Source organism: Malurus melanocephalus, unplaced genomic scaffold (genome assembly GCF_030028575.1).
Source record: "Malurus melanocephalus ecotype Western Australia unplaced genomic scaffold, MMel_1.1 scaffold_267, whole genome shotgun sequence".
NCBI classification, from domain to species: domain Eukaryota; kingdom Metazoa; phylum Chordata; class Aves; order Passeriformes; family Maluridae; genus Malurus; species Malurus melanocephalus.
In genome coordinates, this window is record NW_026623499.1 from 135,359 (window position 1) to 159,747 (window position 24,389).

A 24,389-nucleotide genomic window follows, 5' to 3' on the forward strand; every position below is an offset into this window, starting at 1 on the left:
TAACATGAGCTTGGTTTTAGACAGGAAGAGGAGGAGGAGAAACATGTAAAACCTTCTACCAGAAGTGGAAACAAAACAAGGCTCGCCTAGGGGAAACAGGAGAGAGGTACACTGCAAACAGATCAGGACACTGATGGCTGGACATTTTCATTGCATGCAGGCAAAACATTAAACCAGCCTTTAGTTCCAGGAATTTTATTATTCTTAATGCTAGCTGTGAATGTTGCAAATATTACAAATTAAAAGAAAATTATCAAATAACTCTAAATGCAACTAAGCTTCTCAAAAAGAACCTCAACAAGGCTAAAAAAAGGTCCAAAGGGAACTACTGCAAAGTGRGGAAGGAACTGCAGGTGCACGTAGCTGTGCGGGAACACAGGGTACTCTTAATAGCACTACGCCCCACTGAAACAACTGAGTCAGCAAAATTTCTATTTATATGCTGTCTTCCTACAATAATCACAGTCAAGGCAGAAAACTCAGCAGTCCTGCCTCAAGGGAGAAACTGGTGGGCTTGAGAAGGGTCAGCAGTACAGTATAAGAAGGAATTCTATCTTTTAAGCTTACAGAGGAGTCAAAATTCATTGGCAGGAAAGAGTAAGTTCTTGATAACAAGTCATTAAGGTGAAACTTTTGTGCCTCCCCCACTTCTYTTTGTTTCCACAGTAAGACACAGGCCCATTCAGAAATCTGTCACACAAGCAACCAAGTAATCCTTAGTAAGCCCGTTTTGCCTTTCTTAGGTGTGCATAGAGAAATAGCTGAGATCTTGCACCATTTTCCTTTCATGATGCTAATTTTCATGATGCTATTTAAGAAATGTTTATTACTGGTATTTTATGTAAGGTAGCTGATGAATGAATATGTCTAAATGTTCCAAACCAGATCAATTCTTGGACCTGTTCAGCTTCATGCTGTCTTCCAATATGAAGTTGTTCTCATGTAAAATGGCTGCTTTTTGTCACAGCCATAATCCACAACTAACCAAATCATTACCAAGGAATTCCACCTGATTTCATGTTCTTAATGAAATTCTCATTTCCAACACCCTAATTAAATGCAGCATCATGGTACATAAACAAGATTCAACTCTAATCTTTCAGTGGAGGAAAAACTAATAGCAAAATGTTTCCCAAAATGGATGGAAAGCTGCTAAAAAACTGATATGCTTAATTCTAAAAAAGCATGATAATACACCTAAAACAAATAACTGGCTCTTTTGATACACAGTCACCGATAGAGAAAACTTCAGCAACAGCATCAGACTGAGACTAAAAATTTACTTTGGAGTCTACAGGTAACAATAAACAAGCATCTATATTTAAGTCTATAGTTTTAATAGGATCATTAAATAGATGCAAATTGTTACCGTTTTATCCCTGAGTCGTTCTCCATGGATAAGAAAATCAGCACAGCTATTCTCTTCCTGGGGAATGACTTTGAAGACTGTGACACAGCTTAGTCCACCCCCTCCAAGTGGTAACCATCCACCACTTGAGTCATCCCGGGTCATCACCACAGCTCGCACTCGTGCATAACTATTACTGAAAGAGAAGGAAAAGAAGAAATTAGTTTTCCATAACCATAAACCAGCTAAGTCTAGTTAAAAACAAAAACAACAAACCCACAACCAAGATCACAATAATTAACACCGTCTTTCCACAAACATCACCTAGAAGAAACCAATTTAAGACCACCCTCTAAAAAATGTTTGTCTTTTTTTTTTTGCCTTCATTAGGACTTCTCAGAGCTTGTGATTTTGTAAAGAAACCTAACCAGAGAATATGGTTACCTAGTCAAAACTCATATTCTTCTAAAAACTTTACACTCAGTGATCTAGCTAGAGGGCCAGGAAGAGAATAAGAATCAACTCCTGATTTATTTTAGACTAATCATGAAGCCAGTCAGCCACCATGAAATTGCACAGAAAAGAGAACAAGAAAACTGAAAGAGGTCAGGCCTTCTGTCACTGAAATCTAAACAAGAACAGGCTTCTAGCCAGAAACCCTGCTTCCCTTTATCCATCCCTCCTCCCCACGCATATAAGCCATCCTTTGCAAGGGTAGGTTAGGACACACCACTGTGGGGTTTGACAAGTTACAACAAGAACAAGTTATGACCGCTAAAAATGCGTATTTGCAGTTCCTATTTGCTGGTTCTCTCCTTATTTGCATGGTGTGTAAAATTACTTGCATTGTACAATTTAACACCTTTTTCCATCATTTAGAATTTTTATAAAATAAACAAATTATTATCATGTCATTACTTAAAACCCAAACTACAGAGTRTTGGAAAAAGAGATTTTGGTTATTTCTCTCTCTCTGCTCTCAGTTTCTTCTTTTAAATTAAATGAAAAACTTGAGTTTTGGTTATGAATTTGCCATTACATTACTTAGAAAACTCCATGGTTTACCAAGGATGTTATAAGGTGCTACATTTGAAATATGATTTACTGGATTAATGCAGCAGCTGATGAATGAACATTTTAACTCCTTAAAATAAGGTGCTATCTTTTTACAACATACCCCTGATTGAGGGTTTAAGTCCTTATGCCGGTTTSCACTAGCGTTGTCCAATTTAAGGGCTGAAGAGGAAATATTAGAAGAGGACAAAGTCGTTCCTTCTGTATTTGAGATAAAACTATTCACCAAACTGTTGCACTTATAAAAGATTATCGCTTTATTCCCCTCCCCCCCCAATATCCCAAAATAACAAAGGTAGGCTTTTTTGCGTAATTAATATATTACATTCTCACACACACATATGATTCACACATATGATTCACTTGTGTATGTATGTATACTATATATATATAAAGCATTTTGCTGCAAGTATCTGAAGCTTAAATACATAATGGTTTGCAAAATGGAAAATAAAACAAGACTATAAATTCTTAGCTTATTCAGAAGAATATTGTTTGCCACCTCTGAGCAAAGTCCCCTCCTCTCTCTATATCTCATAGTTAAAATGATGGTTCAGTCAAGGTTTCCCACCATTTTTTTACCAACACCTTTTAGTTAAGTATACAAACACAGCAGACAAATCTAATAAAGTAAAATCCAATCCTTCATTGCATGCATCTATCACAATTCTAATATCTGCAAGTAAAAATGGCTACATCTTGATGCTTAATAATATTACTGAAAGTTGAATCATTCATCCACTGGCCTGTATCACTGTGTTTCACTCAGAGCTAAGTTCAGACTGTAGCTGTACACTTCATACACAGGTAGTCTTTCATCTTGTTTCTCTCAGAAGAGCCTCTTCTTACAGAARCTGAGGACACCAGGACTCTCCTCTAAAACACACAGTAAGCAATAGGTGTACCAGTTGGTTGAGCCTACAACTGTCTTTACTTTTCTTCATTCAAGCGAACCATAAATTTAGCTTTTAAATTATTCACTCTATAAATCTGGTTATAAATCTGGGTATATTAGCTTTTTTTTTCTTTTTTTTTTTTTTTTACATCAACTTCAGCAAGAGTTTCATTAAAGAGAACTTCCCTTAAGCTCCATGCAAAAACCTAAAATACTACATTATTTTTTTCTTAAAATGAAAGTTCACACTCTACATTCATTTTCTTTCCAGGAACTGCAAAGGAGAAGCAAAGATGGAGTTCATTCAATAGTTTTCTGTCAGTGTTGGGGTTTTCCTGCTATCCTATACTGAGATGCCTAGTATGATCTAGCTAACAACCTTGGTTTTTGCTTTCCATATATTCCAAAAAATGTTTTAAACATTTATTGTTTTAAATATTTTAGAAACTACTACCAAATCCACTGCATTAGTGCAAAATAAAATTCCCCAACAGGTAATGTTTAATAAACAGTCTTTTAAATTGAAACAAGTCTGTTTTTCCATACAACCACCCTGWAGATTAACTAGACAAATTCTGTACTTATAACAATGTCAAAGCCTACAAAGAGATTTTTAGTTTTATGTTTAGCTTTATATTTAAACAGAACTCACAACTGGTAACAATAGCTATTTTTAGTAACAATACAACCTGGTTTGCAATTATCCACAGTGCAGTGGCAGGACCTACGAATGATTCCAGTTTCCAAAATTCTCTGCAAACAAACAGCAAAACAGCATCTGCCTGTCACACAACTGGCACTCCTGAAAGCACTCAGAAGTCTTGTATCTCTAGGCATTATAGCCCCATCTGCTCTTGGGAACTTCAGAACAAATTGTTAAACTGCTGGTGTACCTCTGATGTGGAAAACAGGCAGACAAGACTCCAGTGTTTTCCTAACAGAGCTTAAGGTTTCTACCTGCTCTTGCATGTTTAGCAGCTCTATCAGGAATACCTCAACTAAATAAAAAATCAAACAAGGCGATCAGTTGAGCATTGCTCTAACAAAGCCTTTTACCAGCGTGACACAACCACATGATATGGAGCATAAAGACCAGCAGTGTGACAGCAGTGCAAAGCTATTGTACGATGGTCAACTTCTCCTGAGACTCCTTGGTTTTGGTCATGGCCACTGGAAATTTTTAGAGGTTTAAAGGAGATGGTATTCTGGCCAAAGGAGCATGCTGCYTTCCAAAAGCCCCTGCTGAGGATCAGTAAGACGGGACAATGATATTGGAATCTAAGATCAGTTCCTAACAACTACGGAAACAGACCTTCTCTGAATGCCTCAGGCAGAAGATAAGAGTACGGTATTCTTATGCCAATAAAGGGACTTATAAATTGGAATAAGAAGAAAAAAACAAAGGTTACCTACAGTCATTTTTCCTTCTAGCAGTGAAGACTTACTGAGGAATACAGCATGCGTCTGAGTGAGATACCTAATAAACCTGAAATGGAAGCAATTTTAAGATAGCAGAATATATTTGTGTAAAGTTTCATTCTAAAAATATTACCAAATGAAGATAATAACGTTTCTTGGAGGATGATTTCCTGTCCCAAAATCAAAAGCTGAAGTGGGGTGAACTAAGCAGCCTGAAAAAGCATTAGGGGAAAAATCCACCATAAGCGGACAGGAAAGATAGGACCTACTGTCCTCGCCATCAGAAGGCATTTTAAGAGAACCACGCATTAAAATCTGACAATAGGTTTTAAAGGCTCTCTCGTCCTCCAAAAGCTGTATGTTTGTATCTTTATAATAGTCATATGGCCCAAACTGACTTATGAGCTGGATGACGAAACTATTGTCCAAGCTTGGGAAGCATGTCACAGGCCAAGACAGGCTGGGACCTTCAGCTCAACAAAGGAACAATTCTGCTTTTGGTGACTGGGGAAGGAACACAATTGTAATTTCATCACTGTGGTTTTATTTTTTTTTGTAAAAAGCAAATTATTTTGATAACTTGGGATATTTCTTACATTTAATATCAAGAMAATTAATTATAACAAATGTTATTATATTTGTCCTTTGTTCCATTAGCCAACCAAAAGAGAATGAATATTAATTTTTTGCCAAAATACTGTTCCCAGAGAAAAAGGGGAAGAGATGCTGGGGGTAGTAGGGAAGCAGCCATCTTGCTGCTTTACATTTATTTTACCCTAGTTTAAGCAGCAGGCAAATCTTCCCTCTCCTAACCCATTTAAATATTTCCACTCTTTTATTTGTACTGCATTTTGCACATTTCTATTTTAATACAGGACTGAAAACCAAAAGTGATTTCAGAACTGTTTCTTAAAACAATTGTACTACAACTGCAAATTTTTTTTAGTACTATACTGCTACTACCATTACCATCATGAAACCTGAATCTGCAAGTGGAATTACAAACTGAACCATAGGAGAAACTGACTCTTTCAGCTTTGGTAAAAATACTTAGTTATAATTTCTTTCAAAGCTGGAAAGCAGATTTGAAGAAAAGGACCTTGAGTTTCATAGAGACACCAAGCTGAACACAGGCCAAAAGCAGGCCCGTGGTACCAAGGAGGCCAWCCATGTCCCAGCTGCATTAGATGTGATGCCAGAAGGTGATCCTCTGTCTCTACTGAACACTATGGAGAAACGCCTGGGGAGCTTTGTCCAGTGTTGCGCTTTCCAATACACAAGAGACATGGAGCTCCTGGAGTGGGTCCAACAGAGTACAACAAAAAGGGTTAAGGCACTGAAGCATCCCCCATATGAGGGAAGGCTGAGCGAGCTGGGTGGACTTGGCCTGAAGAAGAAAACATTTGTGGATATCAGTGTACATAAACAGCTGACAGAAGGGTGCAAAAGAGGATAGGGAGAGGCTCTCTTCAGTGGTGCCCAGGGAGAGCACCAGAGACAATGGACACAAACTGAAACACAAGAAGTTCCATGTGAACATCAGCAACCACTTTTTCACTGTGACAGTACCTGAGCACTGGCACAAATTATCCAGAGAAGCTGCAAAGTCTCCATCCCTGGAGAGTTTCAAAAGCCATCTGGACAGTCCTGGGTAACCTGCTTTAGGTGACCCTTCCATGAGCAGCAGGGGTGCACAAGATGATCTCTAGAAACGCCTTCCCATCTCAATTACTCTTTCTTTTATTTAGTATCATATTTCAAAGCACAGCAATCTCAATAAAATACAACTTCAGAAATATAACCAATAGGGGTTAATTTATAAGACTTCATAATACTTCGAAGGAAGAGTTGTCACTGTTCAAACTGCTATTTAAACACTTCTGACAAGGCTAAGGGAAAAAAAAAAAGGCGTTCTGAAAAATCGTGACACACTGCTATGAAATTACACTATCTTTGCTGGCATGCAAGTAACAGCTCCAGGCTGATCTCCAAATATAAAATGGCCATGGATCAAGTCTCTTTACCTTTGACTGGCACTTTACACATGTACTTTAACCCCTCCAACTTCTGGTGCAATATACTTTTGYGTTTGTAGCCTTACCAGAAGAGCATACATGAACCACAGTCAGCTTTTTATGGTTCTAACTACCCAAACAGCTTAGCAGAATACTTTATGACACTCAGCTAGAGAACTGCTCATGAGTACGTGCATATCCAGAGCACCAAAAGGTACTGTCAGACCACTGAGCAGAAGTCCATTTTACTTGCATATAGCTCTGCTAAATGTGACTGTTACTTTTCTCTTCTCAAAATTATATCAACAAATCAAAATATATACCAAACTCTTATGCTGGTAGAATGCAAGCCTTGGCAGATTTTCTCCTTTAAAAAAAGGCAAAAGCTGTTCCTCACAATAAACAGCAAATGTGCATGGCTACCATGCCTAATAAGTTTACTTCTGTGAGAAGTTAAGCAAGAAAAGACATGGATTTCCAGGAAGAACTACAGACAAATGCTGTGCCATTTAGAGTATTTGTACCCACTGATTTACTGAAGAGCTTTTGATTTTGTCAAAAAAAGTTGAATGGAACATTTGTGCTCGAACAAAAAAAAAATTTAAAAACCAACAAAACAAAACAAGAAGAGGAAAATCTACTTACAGAAACCTGAACTACCAAGCAAAATGGCTTGAACCCAAAATGGTGAAAGGAAAAAKCTACATGAGAGACTGCATTATGTAAGGAAAGGATAACTGGTATCCCAATCAGCCAAAAATACGTGATTACAATTATTATTTAGTAGAAGAGGCTCATAAAACTAGGTGTTTGACAGAGGACCTACAATTCAAAAGGGAAAATGAGACACAAACGAACAAGAGTCATAACAGTACATTGCTCTCATGAAGTGTTCTCTGGGACACAAAATAAGAGTAATAAAAAAACCTTAAAAAATTGGAATGGTGTTCTTGTGCTCATATTTTAATACAGACAATTTAAGAACGGCGGCTGCTGTAAGCACTACTGCAAAGCACAAGAGCATATGAAGAATGGAGAAGCTTTTAAGATTTGAAATCCATCAAAATTACATACAAAGTATGTATTAGAATTTGCATGGAAAACATTTTAGCCTTGCTCCTCAGCATCTTCTCTTGTTTAAAAATTGTAGCTAGTTTCTATTAGTGCTGTATGTCATCCATGAGGGCTGGTTAAATAAAGTAATATTTTATCACACAATGGGAGATCAGAGCACATACTTGGATTCTACTCCTTTTCAAGAAACTGCCTTCTCTTAAGTTTCCGTAATAGAAAGGGTTCTGTAATACTATCTGGTCAAGGCATATTACTTAGAAAATGACATCTAATATAAAATACACAACCAAACAAACAACCTAAACAAATTTATTTTTCTTTCCATCCTTCCGCACGAAATTAAAAAAATTCAAAGTAACATTCAAAGATGGCTGTTCAGGTTACGGACACGTGAAGCAAAACTAAATAAACAGCATATAGTATGTCATTCCCCTTCATAGCAGTTTATGAAATAACTGGACACGGAAGATGCTCTTTGACCACTTCCATAGCTGCCTGCTTAACAACAGAGGACTGCTGGTACCAAGGACTCCTGAATTAAACTGCATCCAATTTTAGGCACATGACGGAATTTAAGTGGTCAGATGCTGGTACTCATGTACCCCCCCAGTTTTAGTGGGTTTTCTCCAGAAAACCCTACATTTGCCTCGTTTTTAAATGCTGACAGCCGTTACTCCAGAAAGACTCTCCATCCTAGCTTGTCTTCTCTTCTCTGCATATATTCTCATAGTTTTTTGCTTCTTCCTTACCTCAGAATCTCTGAAGATCCACAGGAATCTCTTCACTCCATTTATAGCACAGAACTGTTTGTACCCTCTTTTAATTCTATGAAATCATTACTTGTTTCTTACCAGGCTATTGGGTACTGATGCCATGTATTAATTCTGATTTGCTTACCATGGAAACATGGAGAAAGATGAAAGAGCCCACCAAAAAAAATTTTTTTTAGTTAGAAAATTTACCATTTCTTTCCAAGCTTGCAAAAACAAAGGAGCATCTAAAGAAACTATGGAAAACAAGCTTTTCATTTTCTCAAGCTCTTTGGCAAACTTAGGACAACCTCGTCTGCAGCCTAAGGCAGATTCCACTGAAACTAAGAYAACTTGACACTTCCAGCAAATGTCATCAGACAACATTCATCCAGCCTAGAAAGTTTTGGTTTTTTTAATGAAGTTTTCAGATTCAGTTCTGCTTTTTATCTTCCTGGGAATAGCAATGATTGCTATAGTTTAGGACAATAATTTATGGGAAGTTTTTAGGTAATAGCTAGGACCTCAACACATCAGAATTCCCTCTTCTCTCAGAGCTATTTTCCTTAAGTCTTATATGCTCACAAAGTCCAAGTTCTCAAGTTGGCAAGCAATTAGATCACTCTCATTGTCCAAGCTACTGGCCATCTAGCCATTGAGATTATGGATGGCAGAACTAGAAACCCCACTAACAGATGTATTTGAATCCATTAATCAATAAGCCATTTTGTAATAAAGTTCTTGACCACTAAAATAAGATGAAGGTAACTAAAACATTCATTCCAAATTATTTTAGCTACCCTAAGGTATGACAGGCTATATCAAGTACATTATTTTCAAACAAGCACCTGTGTACTTTTTATTCCACTGCTCACTGTATTTAGGAATAGTGCCCAGCAAATGTTCAGACAGCTATTATTTTCCTCCATCTAAGAACTTATTTAGCAAAAACAAAGGACAAAGCTGTTATACTTTCTCAAGCATATCAGAAAACATTATCACAGATTTTCTGTATTCACTATGTCTGAATTTCTGACAGGCTGTCCTGGACTACAGACCCTTTGGGCAAGGGACCATCTGTAACGAGTACAATTCAATGAAGTTTGGAGTTGCCTGTTGGTGTACAAAGCTTAGTGAGTGAGCTGCTACGTATTCTTGAACTTTGGCAATGCATTATAAAAGAGCATTACACTCACTGACCTTAYTCACCCAAAATAAGACTTGATATTAGGTAGGCAAGCACAAAATTTAGATTTTATTCTTATCACATKAAATGAAATTTATAAAAGGTCCAGGTCCTTTCTGGCACGCATTTCCCAGGAACAGAACCTGGAACCAAATAAAGATACCCACACTTATAAAAATACTCTTTCTTTAACAGCCTTGCTAAACTGTGAGATTTTTAATGWATGTTGTATATAAACAACATTCATGTGTTTAAAACCATGTGAACTGAAATTGTAGTATCCATCACTGATATTATTAAATCTAAAGCTTGTCTCAACATTTATATGGATGTGGCTTTTCAAGGACTTTAACTAACCAATATGAGAGTTATCTTGCACAGTAAATTATATTCTAAGAAAACCCCTAATGCTAAATTTCTCCTTTTAACGTAAGAAAACAGTAAACATCCAACACACACAAATGGACAAGTCATAAATGTCTGCACTAACAAAACAGACTAAAAACCAAACAGCAAAATGCWTAACACCGAAGTCAGAATGAGCCTTAAAGAGAAGCTTGCGAATTTACAGAACTATTTTAAAGGTGTAYGTTCACTGACCAAAAGGAAGCTACCATTTCCTTGCTACACAGCACCACATTTTGTGGCTTGAGACAGTCTTTTCTGCAGTTTCAACAAACCATGAATATTTCAGAGAGAGGACATAAACTGAAACAAGCAAGTGAAAGACAAATGCAAATATTTCTATTGCAATAGTCTATCAAACCAGAAAAACTTTTAAGAAGATTATACAAAATGTTTCAATGTTACGCCCTTTATATTTGCCATACATCCGCATGAATAATGTGACTTACACAGCCATTATATAATTGTATGATCTATGTTTAATAATTTCAGTAATAATTAGCAGCCTAACCAGCAGTTTAAGCATAGAACATAGGTGATTCACAAGCCCTAAGGTCAGAACATAAGAATTCTAACAGCACATCCCAAGAAAGTGTAACTAAATAATATTTAGTATATAGTTCTTTACCAGTAATTTAGAATATTTAGTAATATTCTTCGCTAGTTTCTACTAAAACCTGCATGTCATGTATGCATGTAATACATGGGTCATGTATGAATACAACACAGAGCAAAACAATAACAAGGGACTGAAAGGCCTCCATTTTCAAAATGAAGATTATTTAAGTTCCATTATTTGCTGCTATTCCAGGAGAAAAGTTAAGAAACTTGTAACCAACTGAACAGAAAAAGAATAAGGAGTACACATGCATCCCTCCTCCCCACCAAATATGCAATAAACCAAAATAAGTACAAATTCACACTTTATAAATKATAGTTAGTCATGAGAACTCCTACAATAATCATTGCATCTCTCAGTCTACTTAGCAACTTAAAAGGGATCCACCAGATAAATTTTCCTTGTTTTGGCAACAACACAAAGGGTTACAACAAAGGATTACAACACAGATGATGAGATAATTTAGTGCTATAATCACATCCCCTTGTTTCTACCTCAGACTTTTAAAACCATTAATACCATTAGACAGGTAATGGCCTTAAACCGATGAAGGATAAGTTTAGATTAGTTATTAGGGAGAAGTTCTATACTGTGAGGGTGGTGAGGCACTGGAACAGGATGCCCAGAAAAGTGGTGAATGCTCCATTTCTGGAAGTGTTCAAGGATGGATTGGATGGGGCTCTGAGCAACCTGGTCTAGTGGAAGATGCCCCTGTCCACTGCAGTGTGGTGGAACTAGATGACATCTGAGGTCCCTTCTAATGCAAATCACTCTATGACAAATTATGGTTTAGGATGAAACTTAACCCTAAGGCGGAAGTTCTGAAAAGGGTGATGGAGACAGTGAAGTCAAACTGCACAAAATATATGATTAGAGTACCAAGAAAGCAAGTGCAACATGATATAACACAAACTCAAAACAGTTTTCAGACAGCAGAATCCAAGCAAGAAGCGAAACAGCGGACTTTTAGCTGCAGACAATCTATGAGACAAAAATGTCACGTAGGAACAACTATGGAGTTTTTTTTTTGTGCAGCTCTGACATCGGTATTGCACAGCTTTACTAGACAAAACTGATTGCTATCCACTGTAAAAATGTTTAAAGTGGCTATTTGCCACTTCTATTATACACAATTTAGGCTAAAGTACAAAACTAAAAAATCTTACTAAATTAATGAGACATTAAGCCATTCAAGAATTATTTGATGTCCTTGTGTTTAATAGCACTGGAAATTAATCCTGACTGCACAATTACAGAAATACAACCAGAAAATAAAATATCTTTGCTTTGAGAGACAGGAGACATTATATATTCAATAAACATAAGGGGAAATTAAACTGGTGCAACAGAAAAATAGGTGCAGGTGGAGAAGATCAAACTCAAGAATTTTATTTTTGCTATTTGGTTAGTCCCCACGAGTTTTGTTACAGACCTTTGCTCTTCTTCCAGCAAGAGAAGGACTTTCTACATTCACATTCCAAGGACAGGATCTGCTACCAAAACAGTGAGGATTACATTTAATTTTTCCTTATTATATATAAAAAATTTTGAGTATGTTTATCTTCAAGGATACTGTCCAAGTAATCAAAATAATCTAGGAGAAGTCATTAACTATTTTATTAACTGAAGAAAAGCAGACAGCATTTTATTATGCATCCTGAAAAGCAGCAAGGTCAAAAGACCAATAGTGTATTACAAGTAACTGCTTTAGTTATGATAACAAACTCTAAATTTTGAGCCAAAATTTTCACTTTTTAGGAGTTTAAGTCTCAAGTATTGGTTGTACCATACAATTCTGTTCAACTGACAGAAGTCTGTACATTTCACTCAAAACCCAACATTGGGAATGCATTCATCATGCATAAGCTTTACATATAGGACATGAAATTGTGGTTTTGAGAGTTCTGCTTKTAAAATTTGACTGCTCAAATATTAAGAGGTTATATTAGGTTGGACGAGAAGAAAGAATCTTTTCTAGCCATGCAGCAATTCCCAGACAGAGTAATTTGCCTGTAATTTTAATAACACTGGAAGGGACGGATAAAATAAATTTTTAGTCAATAAGTACTTAAAAATAATACTGAGAGAAGCGATTATTTGAGTAGAAGAATTCTAGAACTACCACTGCAATTTTAGCTACCATTAGGTAGCTAAATCCTTGTAGAACATCCTTGTTTTCTTCACCCTTGTGTTGACTGGGAAGTACTGTGTGACCAATATTCAACACAACCATCTATATGAGGCATTTTTACAAGAGACCGAGTAAAAAAAAGCCAATATGGCCTATTATCATAAAAAGATAATAAAAAAATGCAAAAAGCTGACACAATCATTTCTTTAGGAAGCACCGAAAAAAAMCCCGAATGCCTAAGATTTATTAAAGGGGAAGAAGAGGGAGCTAAAAATGCCAAAACTCAAATAACAAAAGTGAAATAACAGACATTTCAAAAGTCAGTGATATGAAAAGACAGGGGTAGGGAATATGGCTTGTATAAATTCTCCCCTACCAAGTAAATAACATGAGCAGAGAAGAAAAAGAATGAAGAAAAAAGGAGAATGAGAAAAAAGGAGAATGAGAAAAAAGGAGAATGAGAAAAAAAGAAAAAAAAAAAAAAAAAAAAAAAAAAAAAAAAAAAAAAAAAAAAAAAAAAGGAAAAAGAAAAAAAAAAAAAAAACCAGAATAAGCAGAGAGAATAAAAAAGAGAAAGGAAACAGTATCTCCTTTTCCCAAACAAGAAGCTGACACATGAGGAAAAACTAGGTGCCCTTTATCAATTAGAAGCATAATCACAATGCACATCGTTGTTTCACATGCAATTCTTATGCTGTGGCTTTCTATAATACACTGATTTTTTTCCTGGATTAAAAGGGCAGCATAAAACCTTGCAGCCAAATTCAAGTTAGAAAAAATTTGCTTAGATTGGTTCCAATTTAAAAACCCAGAKTCTGACAGAATCTTTTGGTTTTAACTGTTTATTGATTTCCAGCAAACACAAGTTATTGTATCATAATCTATCCCATATTAACAGTTTTAGGAGGTGGAAAACCCGTAAGCATCAAAAAGAAGTGGAAAGAATGACTGTAAGAAGCATTTCCAATGAGGAAGCAGACAGCTGAAAATGCACAGCAATCAGATTTCTTTTAATCTTACCTGAAACTACATTCTGCAGCATGATCTCAGGAGGTCCTTTGACATAGCCTTGCAGGAGAACACGAAACTACTGACAATTCTACACTATCTTCTACTAATAAATCCAAGGCAACTTGCATACCTACACACTACAATTATTGTTATAAGCACTTTAATATGATCTGGCACTGCTGCCAGGAGAACTCTGCATTCTTAATTTATTTCTACSATGCACTTTCTCCACTGCTTCTGCAGCTTTGCAGTGATGAACACTGGGAACACTGATGTGAATCAAGAATAATTCGAAGGAAAGACTAACTTCAACCCAGAACCATTATACAACCTTAATCAATACACTACTGATTTTGCCACAAGACTATCCCATAATTGCTCACAGCAATATTATAGATGTGAAATTACCACAAGCTCCTGAGCAGCATCTGAACATGTGTATGAATGTTTGATTCACTGTCAGCAACTGCTGCCTAACTCTCATTCACATTAGCCCCTATGGAATACAAAAAAGGGTCAGTCACATTTCAGCTCAGTTGGAGCTTGCCTGCTTATCTATGTTAAATATGTATTTTCAGACTAAGACACAACTAACAATACTAATACCTAGGATTAAGTGACAAAGTTTGGGACATTTAACCTTTTTTCTGCAGTATCAACATAAAGGAAAAACTTAATATTCAAGCTTTTTGGCCTCACATGTATGGAATTATGAAAACAAAACACATAAAGAAGTAATGGAAAAAAGTGTTCTTCCTTCCAAGAAACAAGTTTTTTTCTTTCTCTGAATTCTTACTGTAAGAGGTTTTGGCCTTTTTTTATTAGTAAAGCCCAGTTACATGCTAACAAAAGAAACAATTTCCTTTATGCAATAACTGAATACAAAAGGAAAGCACTCTTGATTCCAGAAGGTGCAAAGGGATTAGCTCTGGTAGAACAGAAAACAGGTGTTCTGAACACTAAGAAGTTCATTCCATGATGTAATGAGAGAAATCACAATTTTCAAGAAATAAAATTTGAAAATATATCACAAGATGAGAATCAATTTTAAGCACATATAACCTGCATGTAACTTTAAATTCATTATATCATTAATCCATGCTAAACCTAGTATTTTCAGTACAGTTATAAAAGAAATGAGTACTACCATCCTGCACATTAAAATATTGATAAAGCATATATGGCCAAACTTTTATACTAATAAAACTATTATCTGACAATAAATTAGCACAAAAATTGCAGTCCTACTGTATGAATTTAGAAGTCTGAATGCAAACTACTATAAGTCACAGGAAGGGTTAAGAGTACTCACTCTGGATCTTTTCACTGGAAAGGAATCATAGCAGCCTCTATTTGGAAGAAGTTTAATATATACCAAACAAATGTGATTGCCTGAAGTGATTCATCACCTCATCTTCATTGATGCCTAGTCACCAATACTCAAGGAAATATCACCCTAAATAGGTTTTAAAATAGAAAAGTAGCCTTTAAAAACAACCTAGAACATTTCACTTGACAACTGAACATTTTCTGCTACAAAACATTTATTCATAATAAACCCTAACAAAAACTGAAGAAGTGACCATACCGTTAACTACTTGTAAAGCAGATGATTTAAATTTAAATTAAGATTAGTCAGTTTATTGRTAAAACAAAATTTCTAAACGACAGTACTGCTGGCATTATGAACCACTGTTGCTTCTAATCACTTTTTTTTTTCCCCCAGTTTGTGGTCCTGCATTATTATGCAAAGCGCATAAGGGAGAGGAAATACAAATCTCCGCTCTACAAAAGAGGAAGGAAAAAAAAAGCCCCAAACATGAAAACCCTACAAGTTTTGCAGCTATTCATCCTTTAACAAGGATCAGTATCGACAGAAAGTTATTCATTGATTGTTGGGAATGCAAGGAAATAAAAAAAAAAAAACCAACCTGTGGATTTCAAATTTTAAACACCGGATTCCAGTAAATAGGCACTCAAAAGAAAAACAGCTTCCAGATTACACTCATGTAAGCATTTTGACACAGACAGACGATGCATCTCCAGGAGACAAATTAAAGGGCGATGCTTCATTGAACCGTTGTGTGATAGGAGTACCCTATACTATGCATAGCACATACATGCTACATAGATCTCTCATTTTTTGAGTTCCTCATTAATTGCAAGGTGCTATTCACAGGAGACGTCTAAGGAGCCATCTAAATATAGAGCTCCATCAGTGATTCAGCATCTGCAGGTCTGTAGCAAATATTATTTGCTTTTGTGGGATAATGGGAATACACCTAAATCCAGCCTGAATTCCCTCCCTTTTCTTCTCCAGTTTTGGGATACAATTCTCCTACCTCCATTGTGTTTACAGTTGCATACTGATTTAATTTAAGTGGACTGGTTGTGCAACCAAACAGAAAACCCATACTCATAAAAAGATTGTTTTAGCAGATCAGTGCCCCAACCCACCTTCAGTCATGTGCCCCTTACATTTAGGGCCAAGGCTGTGTAGGTGAATGCAAACTACGCCTTTCACTGGCAACCCAAAACTACATTTCCTCAACAGAAATGCAGGCTTACATAGTTTTCAAAAGACTTATGTAAAATACTAATTTTGAGGGAGGCATGTATAAAATACTTTTTTATACAGAGAAAAGCCATAAAAAATGCTCTACAGTCTATACAAATTTTTTTAATTCTAAACAGATTGCTCTTTTGTTGTTTACTACTTTAATTCATTAAAAGAGTAAAGATTTAAATCAGACTCAAACTGATGACCAGTRTCCTAGCCATTTGTCGAACATAAAAATCCATTTGTTCCTCCTGTACACTCTGGGAACAAGTAGCATTACCCCCTTGCATTAAACGACCCAGAAACAAAGGAAAAAAATTTCTGCTGCATTTGGCATATTTCAATCACTGTAGATCTATTTACACATGTCCTTCCAACAACAGGTATGAACCATAGGAAAGTCTCATTCAGTTGGAATACTGCTATAGCAGTGTTTTTCTGATAAAGCCAGTAGTGCATGTTCAGTTGAATGCATAGTTTTAAAAAAATGGAGGTTAAAACAAAAAAAAATCAAGCCATGATTAGCTTCACACAGCTGGAGTTGAGAGCACCACAGCCTTGTTTCAAGGTATGAAATACATCCATGATTTTAAATTGAAATTATCCCTTTAAGTCAATTCATGCATTTACTCTTCGTACTCATATTCTGTCTTCCTCAGCAGCATACACACAGTTAAAACCCGATGCTTATTAGAATAGGCTTCTGGTGGGAAGTGCTAAGAATTCACCCCACTGCCTACCAATCTATCCAGAAATCTGTTCTCACTCCTACTTCCTCCTGTCTGTTCCTTTCTGAAACAGCAGTAGGGGGGTTGGGAGTTTGCCTTTCCTCTACTGGATCACAGTTGTGTACATGAACTGTACCAGACCATATGGCAATCTCTTTCAATTTGCAAGAGGCAAAACAAGCTTCCTACCAAGCCAATCTGAAGAGAAGCAGGTAAGAGCAAAAGCCTACTGACACCAGTGTCCACATGCCTTTTATTCAGAGACCAGTTCCTACATCTTGCTTGCCTATATATTAATGTAACAAGCAGGAAGTAGAGAAAATGTTACTTCAAGGACAAGAGCAACCCTGCCCATACCCACAGAAGCATGCTCCAACTTCCCACAAAATTATCTAGCAGCYTACATGCAACTTCAAGTGGCCCAGTGCAAAACCAAAGACTCAGCTGTATAGTTTAGCATGCAGGAAGGACTTGACTTAAAGAAAATTACTGTATTGAAGAAAAAACAGTGCCTGTTTGATGAGCAATGCATGCAGAAGATAAGCCCACTGTGGGAGAGTGAGACTAAAGAGAAAGGTTAGAATCTGAAAAGGAACCTCCACAGCTGCCTGGAAGCTGCCAGGCAAAGCCAAGCCAATCAGAAACACAGTGAAGATGGGTTTTCCTTTCATTAAGGGAAAGCATTAAAGTTTTACTGAACACCAAACTGCAAAAATCCAGTAGGAAAAGCACTCCAACTCACAGCACCTCAGGAGATACTCCCCTATGCACTCTCAGTGAAGAGCTGATAAAATTCTTAAAGGAGCCTAACCTTTAGATCCATGAACCTGAGTATAACCAGTAAAACCAGGTCTGATCAAATACTGAAATAGGATCTTGCTCATGTTCTTTTCTGGGAAGTTAAAAATTATTTTTACAGAGACTTTATTTTCAATAATAATTTACAACAGCTCATAGCCCAGCAACCAAGYTTTTGTGTAAATAGTACAAAATATTGTCAACTTTTTAATACTAAGTTTTAGKCTAGACAACTTACATGAACATGCAAGGAAGTGACTTGACAGAAAACTGGAGCTGGAGCTATGAAATTTTTAATTTTTAGTTTAATTCAACAAGTAGAGTGATTATATTTGTATAACAACACAGTAATCTAATTTTCCTATTTTACCTTTTCTGCTCCACATAGATAACTTTGCCACCGCGTAGATAACTTACTGAGAATAAGAAGCAGCTCTACCAGAGGGCATAGGGAGCAAAATCAAAGCAGCAGAAAGCATTGCCTATTACCTGCCCTAAAGAAACATGAAAACCATCACAAACAACMGCCAAGTAGCTGGAGATACATCCAACTCCTATAGGAACTGCCTGTATTGAAAGACTACTGCAATAAAGACCAAAACTAAACCATGGTTTCCCACTGCATAATTTCTTCATCAATATCCTACACAACGTGGAAAGAGACATTGGCCACACAGCACAAGACTGCATAATAATCTGCCTTTAATGTATAGTTGCTAATGCACCTGTGACCTACAACCAATAACCTACGACATTTGAGACACTAATACCAGAAGTGTTACCATAAAGAACCATTCAATCCTCGTGTTAAGGCTAAATATTCATCCTCTCAATTTAAGAGATTGTACATCTCACTCTGTACACACCACATTTAAAAAAAACGCATAAGCAATTAAAGAAATATGGAATTTTAACAAAATCCCTAAGCATTAAATTAGGAAGCCTGACCACATATGTGTTACTCTTAGAGAGAGAGAGAGTCATCCTCCTCCAAAACACTGTCGCACTTCCAGAACACCAAAGAAAAATAATTTCCTTAAGCAGCTGGGAAAAGATGGAACCTTTTAATTTTCTTGGTTCTGCTTTATGTAATAACTTCATGTTAGGAAGATTAAGCATCCAAAAACTTTAAGAGTTCAAATGTTAGTGTGAAAAAGTTGAAGGACTATAACTTTCCCTGACCTAAACTTTACAATGAATACTAGCAAGAGAATGTCAAAGATGTCACTATCCTACCACATTTTCAACCTTCAGAAGACATCTGTAAAAAAAAAAAAAAACCCAAACAACCCCATCAAAAAATGTCAAAAAAAAACCCCTTTGATACAAACCCACCTTTGATACAAACTTAAAAATCTATGTTTAACAATAAGTTCAATCAAGTACAATAAGTATCAATGAGTTTAAACACTAAATCTTAGAATTCCTATATGGCTATACAGATTTGAGAAAGCTCATAGAACCTCTTCAGGAATAAGGTTCACTAATTCACACAACAATAATTTGAAAAATTTGAGGTTCAGTTGGTAGAAAGCACCAGTGCTTCTTAAAGGTTTTTTCCAGACAGATTATATGTCAAATAAATTTAACCCCAGAGATGTAACATGATCTTATAATAGTTTGACTAAATTACAAGTTTTAAAGTAGACAGCCATCAAAGTAAGGAGAACAGGCAATCATGAACTCAGGAAATGTACATTGTCCCATAGTCAGCTAATGGCAACTTTAATAGGATGTGATGGATTTTTCTCCACCAGGAGAAAATACTGCCTGCATTTTTGCTTCAACAACCCACGCCAGCTGACTAATGGAGTTATATTTTTGTCTCCTATGAGGATGGTTACTTGCCCATCCTCTAGCAGTTGCAGAATGAAACATTAACAACAGCTGTGGGGTGAACAGAAAAGCTGCTCTATTTGGTAGCCAAGATCCAAAGTAGAGGCCTTTCCTCTCAAACAGTGGAGCTCATTTTCTGTCAAAGGGTGACAAAAAGACATAGCACAGAACAAAGCCACTTTTAGGGCTTTAAGTAGCTAATTGAAGATATTTTTAAGGAGTAATAAATCTTCATGGGAAAGAAAAGTAAAGGATTCACAGAAATTAAAAATAGGGTACTTGGATAGATAAGAGCCCTTGGGAGCCTAGAAGTTGCTGCTGAAAAGAAATACCAGTGGATCCTAACAAGTTTCTTAAAACAATTCTTATTAAATACTATTAAATATAAAACTCTTTAGCTCAGCATAATAACAATCCTAATTGTAAAAGACCAATCCCAAAGAAACACTCCTGCCATGCTACTGAATAATCAGCATATGCCTGCAACTAGAAACATCTTCTTATGCAAACACTTGGGCTCCAGTCCTGCAAAAATTTAAATATATCACTCTGAGTAGACCTAGAGATCTCTGTGGAAGTCTGTAGAGTTTATCACACACATAAAAGCTAACACATATTTATAAGTCTTGCAGGATAATTGCTTTTGGCAGAATATAAATAACATTGCTCTAATGTGTTTCAGCATCATGGTCTCCTGCTTTAAGAGCCAGACATTCTGGTGAAGCCTGTCATTCTTCATATAAAGAGTGGCAGCTGCATAGCCCACAGAGACATTTAAACTTCTCTTCGCATTTTCTTTAAAGTTTCAGAATAGTGTTGGGCATTCTTTTAACGTAGCAAGAAAGCTAACAAGTGAAGCYGATAAAAATTGCCTAAAAGTGCTTTCTTACTAGTGTCATGGATACCACTGGTAGGACTGGAAGCAATTCTTAGCCAAACTATCTATAGCTTGCAACACTGCCAAACAGAACATCATTTAGGCTGTAGAGTTTACTAGGTATTTTTCCAGAACCCAATGCACTGGGCAACAGGGCAATAATTCAGTATGAGAAGCAGTTGTAATAAAGGACTTCAATGTTCACTACATTATATGCTTCAATAAAAAAGCTTAAAAATCTGCTATCAGAGCTTTCAAATTGTAAGACAGGCAACTGAAATAATTTTAGAAACTTAATGCAAGCAGTTTGCCTAATTGATTTTTAAATACATACCTAAAACCAGGCCCTAGATTTCTCTCCTTGTCAGTCTTTTATTTTTTTCTTTCAGCTTTGTCTTATTCCTTATTGCCTTTCATTTCAACTTCTAACAAGGATAGACAGGAGCAAAGAAAAGTAGTTTCAGTTACCATCAATGCCACTGAGAATTRAAAGAATGGTATACATCACCTCCTGCAAGCCCCAGCTGGAATAGCAGACCTGTCTTGGCAGAAGGTACAGCTCTAATAAGGGGTAAGGAATTAATACATTTTGTAGACACAGGTAGCCCTTACAGCAGTTTTACTTCAGCCCTTCCACAGGCCTATCCTTATTTTCATTCGATACCTTTCTCTCCCTAATAACACCTTGAAAGAAGATTTTACACCTGAGAAAGTGTTGCATGCAACCAAACCAGTGCTGGTGCAAATTAACTCCAGTCCAACAACACTAACAGCTATGAGGGGAAAAAGAAGTAATTTAAAACACTCAGCAGCTCTCTCAAACCTATATGAATTACACTTAGAATCAGTAGTGTCTTGACTCAAATAACCACTTAGAATTTACTTGAATTTAATTGATTTCCATTAAGCATGTTTTGTGTACAAAAATGGCAGACCTACAGTTAAACAGAASACACAGGTAAATTTTGAAATATTTACCTAACTTTTAATTAATAAATCCTTTGTTTGCACCTCAATTGTATCTAGTGCAAAGACACATCTTAAAAAAAAAAAACCCTAAACAAAACCACACAAAATCCCAACAACAAAAACCCAACAAAACAAACAAACCCACCAAGGATTAATGAATGAGCCTTGACTGAATGGACACTTGAAAGAAAGTGACACAGGCAGTCTCCTCCCTACTTCATGAGGTCCTTACTCAAGGCCAAAACCGAAGAGCACAAGCACCTCCCRATCCCTTTCTCTATCTAAAATACCACCTTAATATCAGTAAGCAAGTGGTTGACACTGACATGACCATAAATTCAATATGTTTCCTAACCAAACTGAATAACTAAATTCTTCCCTCGAATACCATGCTAAACATTTTCCCTCATCACCTTATTCACATGGCTCTTGTGAGGCAAACAGTTTCAAGAAAGAAATACTSTTGGAGTATATTCAGATACTGAAACATTTCATTTAGATAAAGACTAATTTCAAGTTCTACCATCAAGTATGAACAGCGAATGACACCAAAGGATTAAAACTGCATAGGCTGGCATAGTAATTCCAGTTTGCTTTTACTTCTAAATGCCTGAAAACATGAAATTTGAATTAAGAACAGATAAACTACCCAAACCTAAATTTTTGCTAAAGTCAAATTAAGCCCTCYGAAAAACTACATGGTAAAGTTCCCCACCAAAGAATCCAGAAACAAATAATATATTTCAACTCATACCTCCTGAGGAGGAAACAGATGCATATGTATCTTAACCAAGTTCCACAGCAAATGGAAAAGTCAGAAAAGGATGTCAACAAGAATTTTTGCCAGATCCTTTATGAAAACTCTTATGTTTTCATGCAAAGCATTATCATCTTCAGGTAACAGCAGCACTAAGATGTTAAGAATAATAAAATATCGTACTAAATCATTATTAATTTGTGGAGCTCTTGGAACACTGTCCAGGTAGAAATGGCACCTCTGAACATCTTCAATATCTATTGAGTTTCTCAGGCGTTTTCAAAGGGACATTTCCAATCTCCCAGAAAGGAGAAACTGTAGCTGACCCCTCTGCACTCTTCAAACATTTCTGAATCATCATCTGCCTTGTCACAACTTCCCCAAACCATTTCAAACCACAGATCTGTTTTACCATTAAAAAGCAAACAAGTGAGCATTTAAGTTCAGTAGATTTTAAATAAATCTACTCCCACTCTCTCTCATTAACTGATTTCAACTGTAAATTTGCTTTAGTTGCTTTAAGAGGGTCTATTAACTGCAGAGAGACAAAAGTTATTTTGTGTGTCAAAATGACAGCACCAGTACTTTTATATTTAGTGAAACTAGATTTGTCAGTGGTGATAAAATCCAGTGCATTAATGGAATTCTCTTTTATTTCTATTTTAAATGGCATGTGTACTTACATTCTGAAATACTTTACAGGTTAACAGAAAAGGTCTGAAAAAAACCCCAAACCCAAATAAAGCCCTYAAACTATCCTGACGAGTTAAGTATTTCAAATTATGTAATCTATCAGAAACCATTATAACAAATCCACCCATTGCACATATCAGGTATATCATTCCAGATCTTCATACCGCTTGGGAGAGCAGGCATCTACTTACATCTTTTAAAAACACCCATGGAATTTTGAAGATCTGCTTGTAAGTATCCTTTCTGATCATATTGGAAGTTAAAGGCATACAAATACTATGTGGCTATTTAAACTGTAAGAAGCATTGACCTGAGCTCCTTGTGATCTAGTGGAATATGCATGAAGAAAGGGTTAGACCAAAAGACCTTCCTACTTTATGACTGTTAGTCAGACAGTGTCCTTTGTTCTGACAAAGGACAAAGACAAACAGGAGCACATCCTGACAAAATTATTTGCTGAGTTTTAATAAGAACTCATTGCAGAGGAAAGCAAGATTAGTCCTTTGGAGAACATAATTTTCCAGTATAAATAAAGATAACAGAAGTTCCATCCTACTGAAAACATGATACAACCAAAAGTTTTTGTTGTTAATGATACAATTAAACAGCATCTTTCAATTTAGCTGTTAAGACTGAATTCCTCAGGAATCAAGTAAACTGTCTTATTCTTTAGACAAAGTAAGAGAGTATTTTTCTCACTCAAGCAGTAACAACACTGGAAAAAAATCACCTCACATTAAATACACCCTAGATCATGAACATTAATTCTATAACTGGGAAATGACAGTTACGTTTTCTCCACTGTAAAATACATACATATAAGTGACGAAACAAAAAAAAAATATGGAGCAAGCAAATAATTTCTACTGTAGTAATATTACAATTTCTGCACTACCTGAYTGTAATTGCCTTTAAAACAAACTGTGAAGCAATGTCAGAAAAGCTGACCAAAATTACTTTTACCTTTAAGAAGCACCACTTGATCCTTCCTCTTTGGCCATGTGAAATACAATTAGGATCTCTCTTGCAGTTTCTCTACTGAAATGATCTTTTCCTGAAGCATGTGGCAGAGATGTGGAACATCATGCCTTAGCTGGGATGCTAAGTTGATCAAAGCTCATTGTTTGCATGCTCTTGCTGAAAGGAGAATGAGGATCTTAAAACTAACTAAAAGCTCTTACTTCATCCACTGAGCTTCAGTTGTGGGGCTCAAGCTCAAGCAGCACAGATTTGCCAAATGATAGA

The 24,389-nt window shown here is 36.2% G+C and overlaps 1 protein-coding gene across 1 annotated transcript in view; it reads right to left on the reverse strand.

Annotated features, from left to right (window-relative positions):
- Positions 1-24,389, reverse strand: part of SPRED1 (sprouty related EVH1 domain containing 1) — a 60,916-nt gene that overhangs the window by 24,645 nt on the left and 11,882 nt on the right. The window contains exon 2 of the mRNA XM_057376003.1: positions 1,370-1,544. Within this exon, the coding sequence (XP_057231986.1) occupies positions 1,370-1,544 (175 nt within the window). The remainder of the gene's footprint in view (positions 1-1,369; positions 1,545-24,389) is intronic.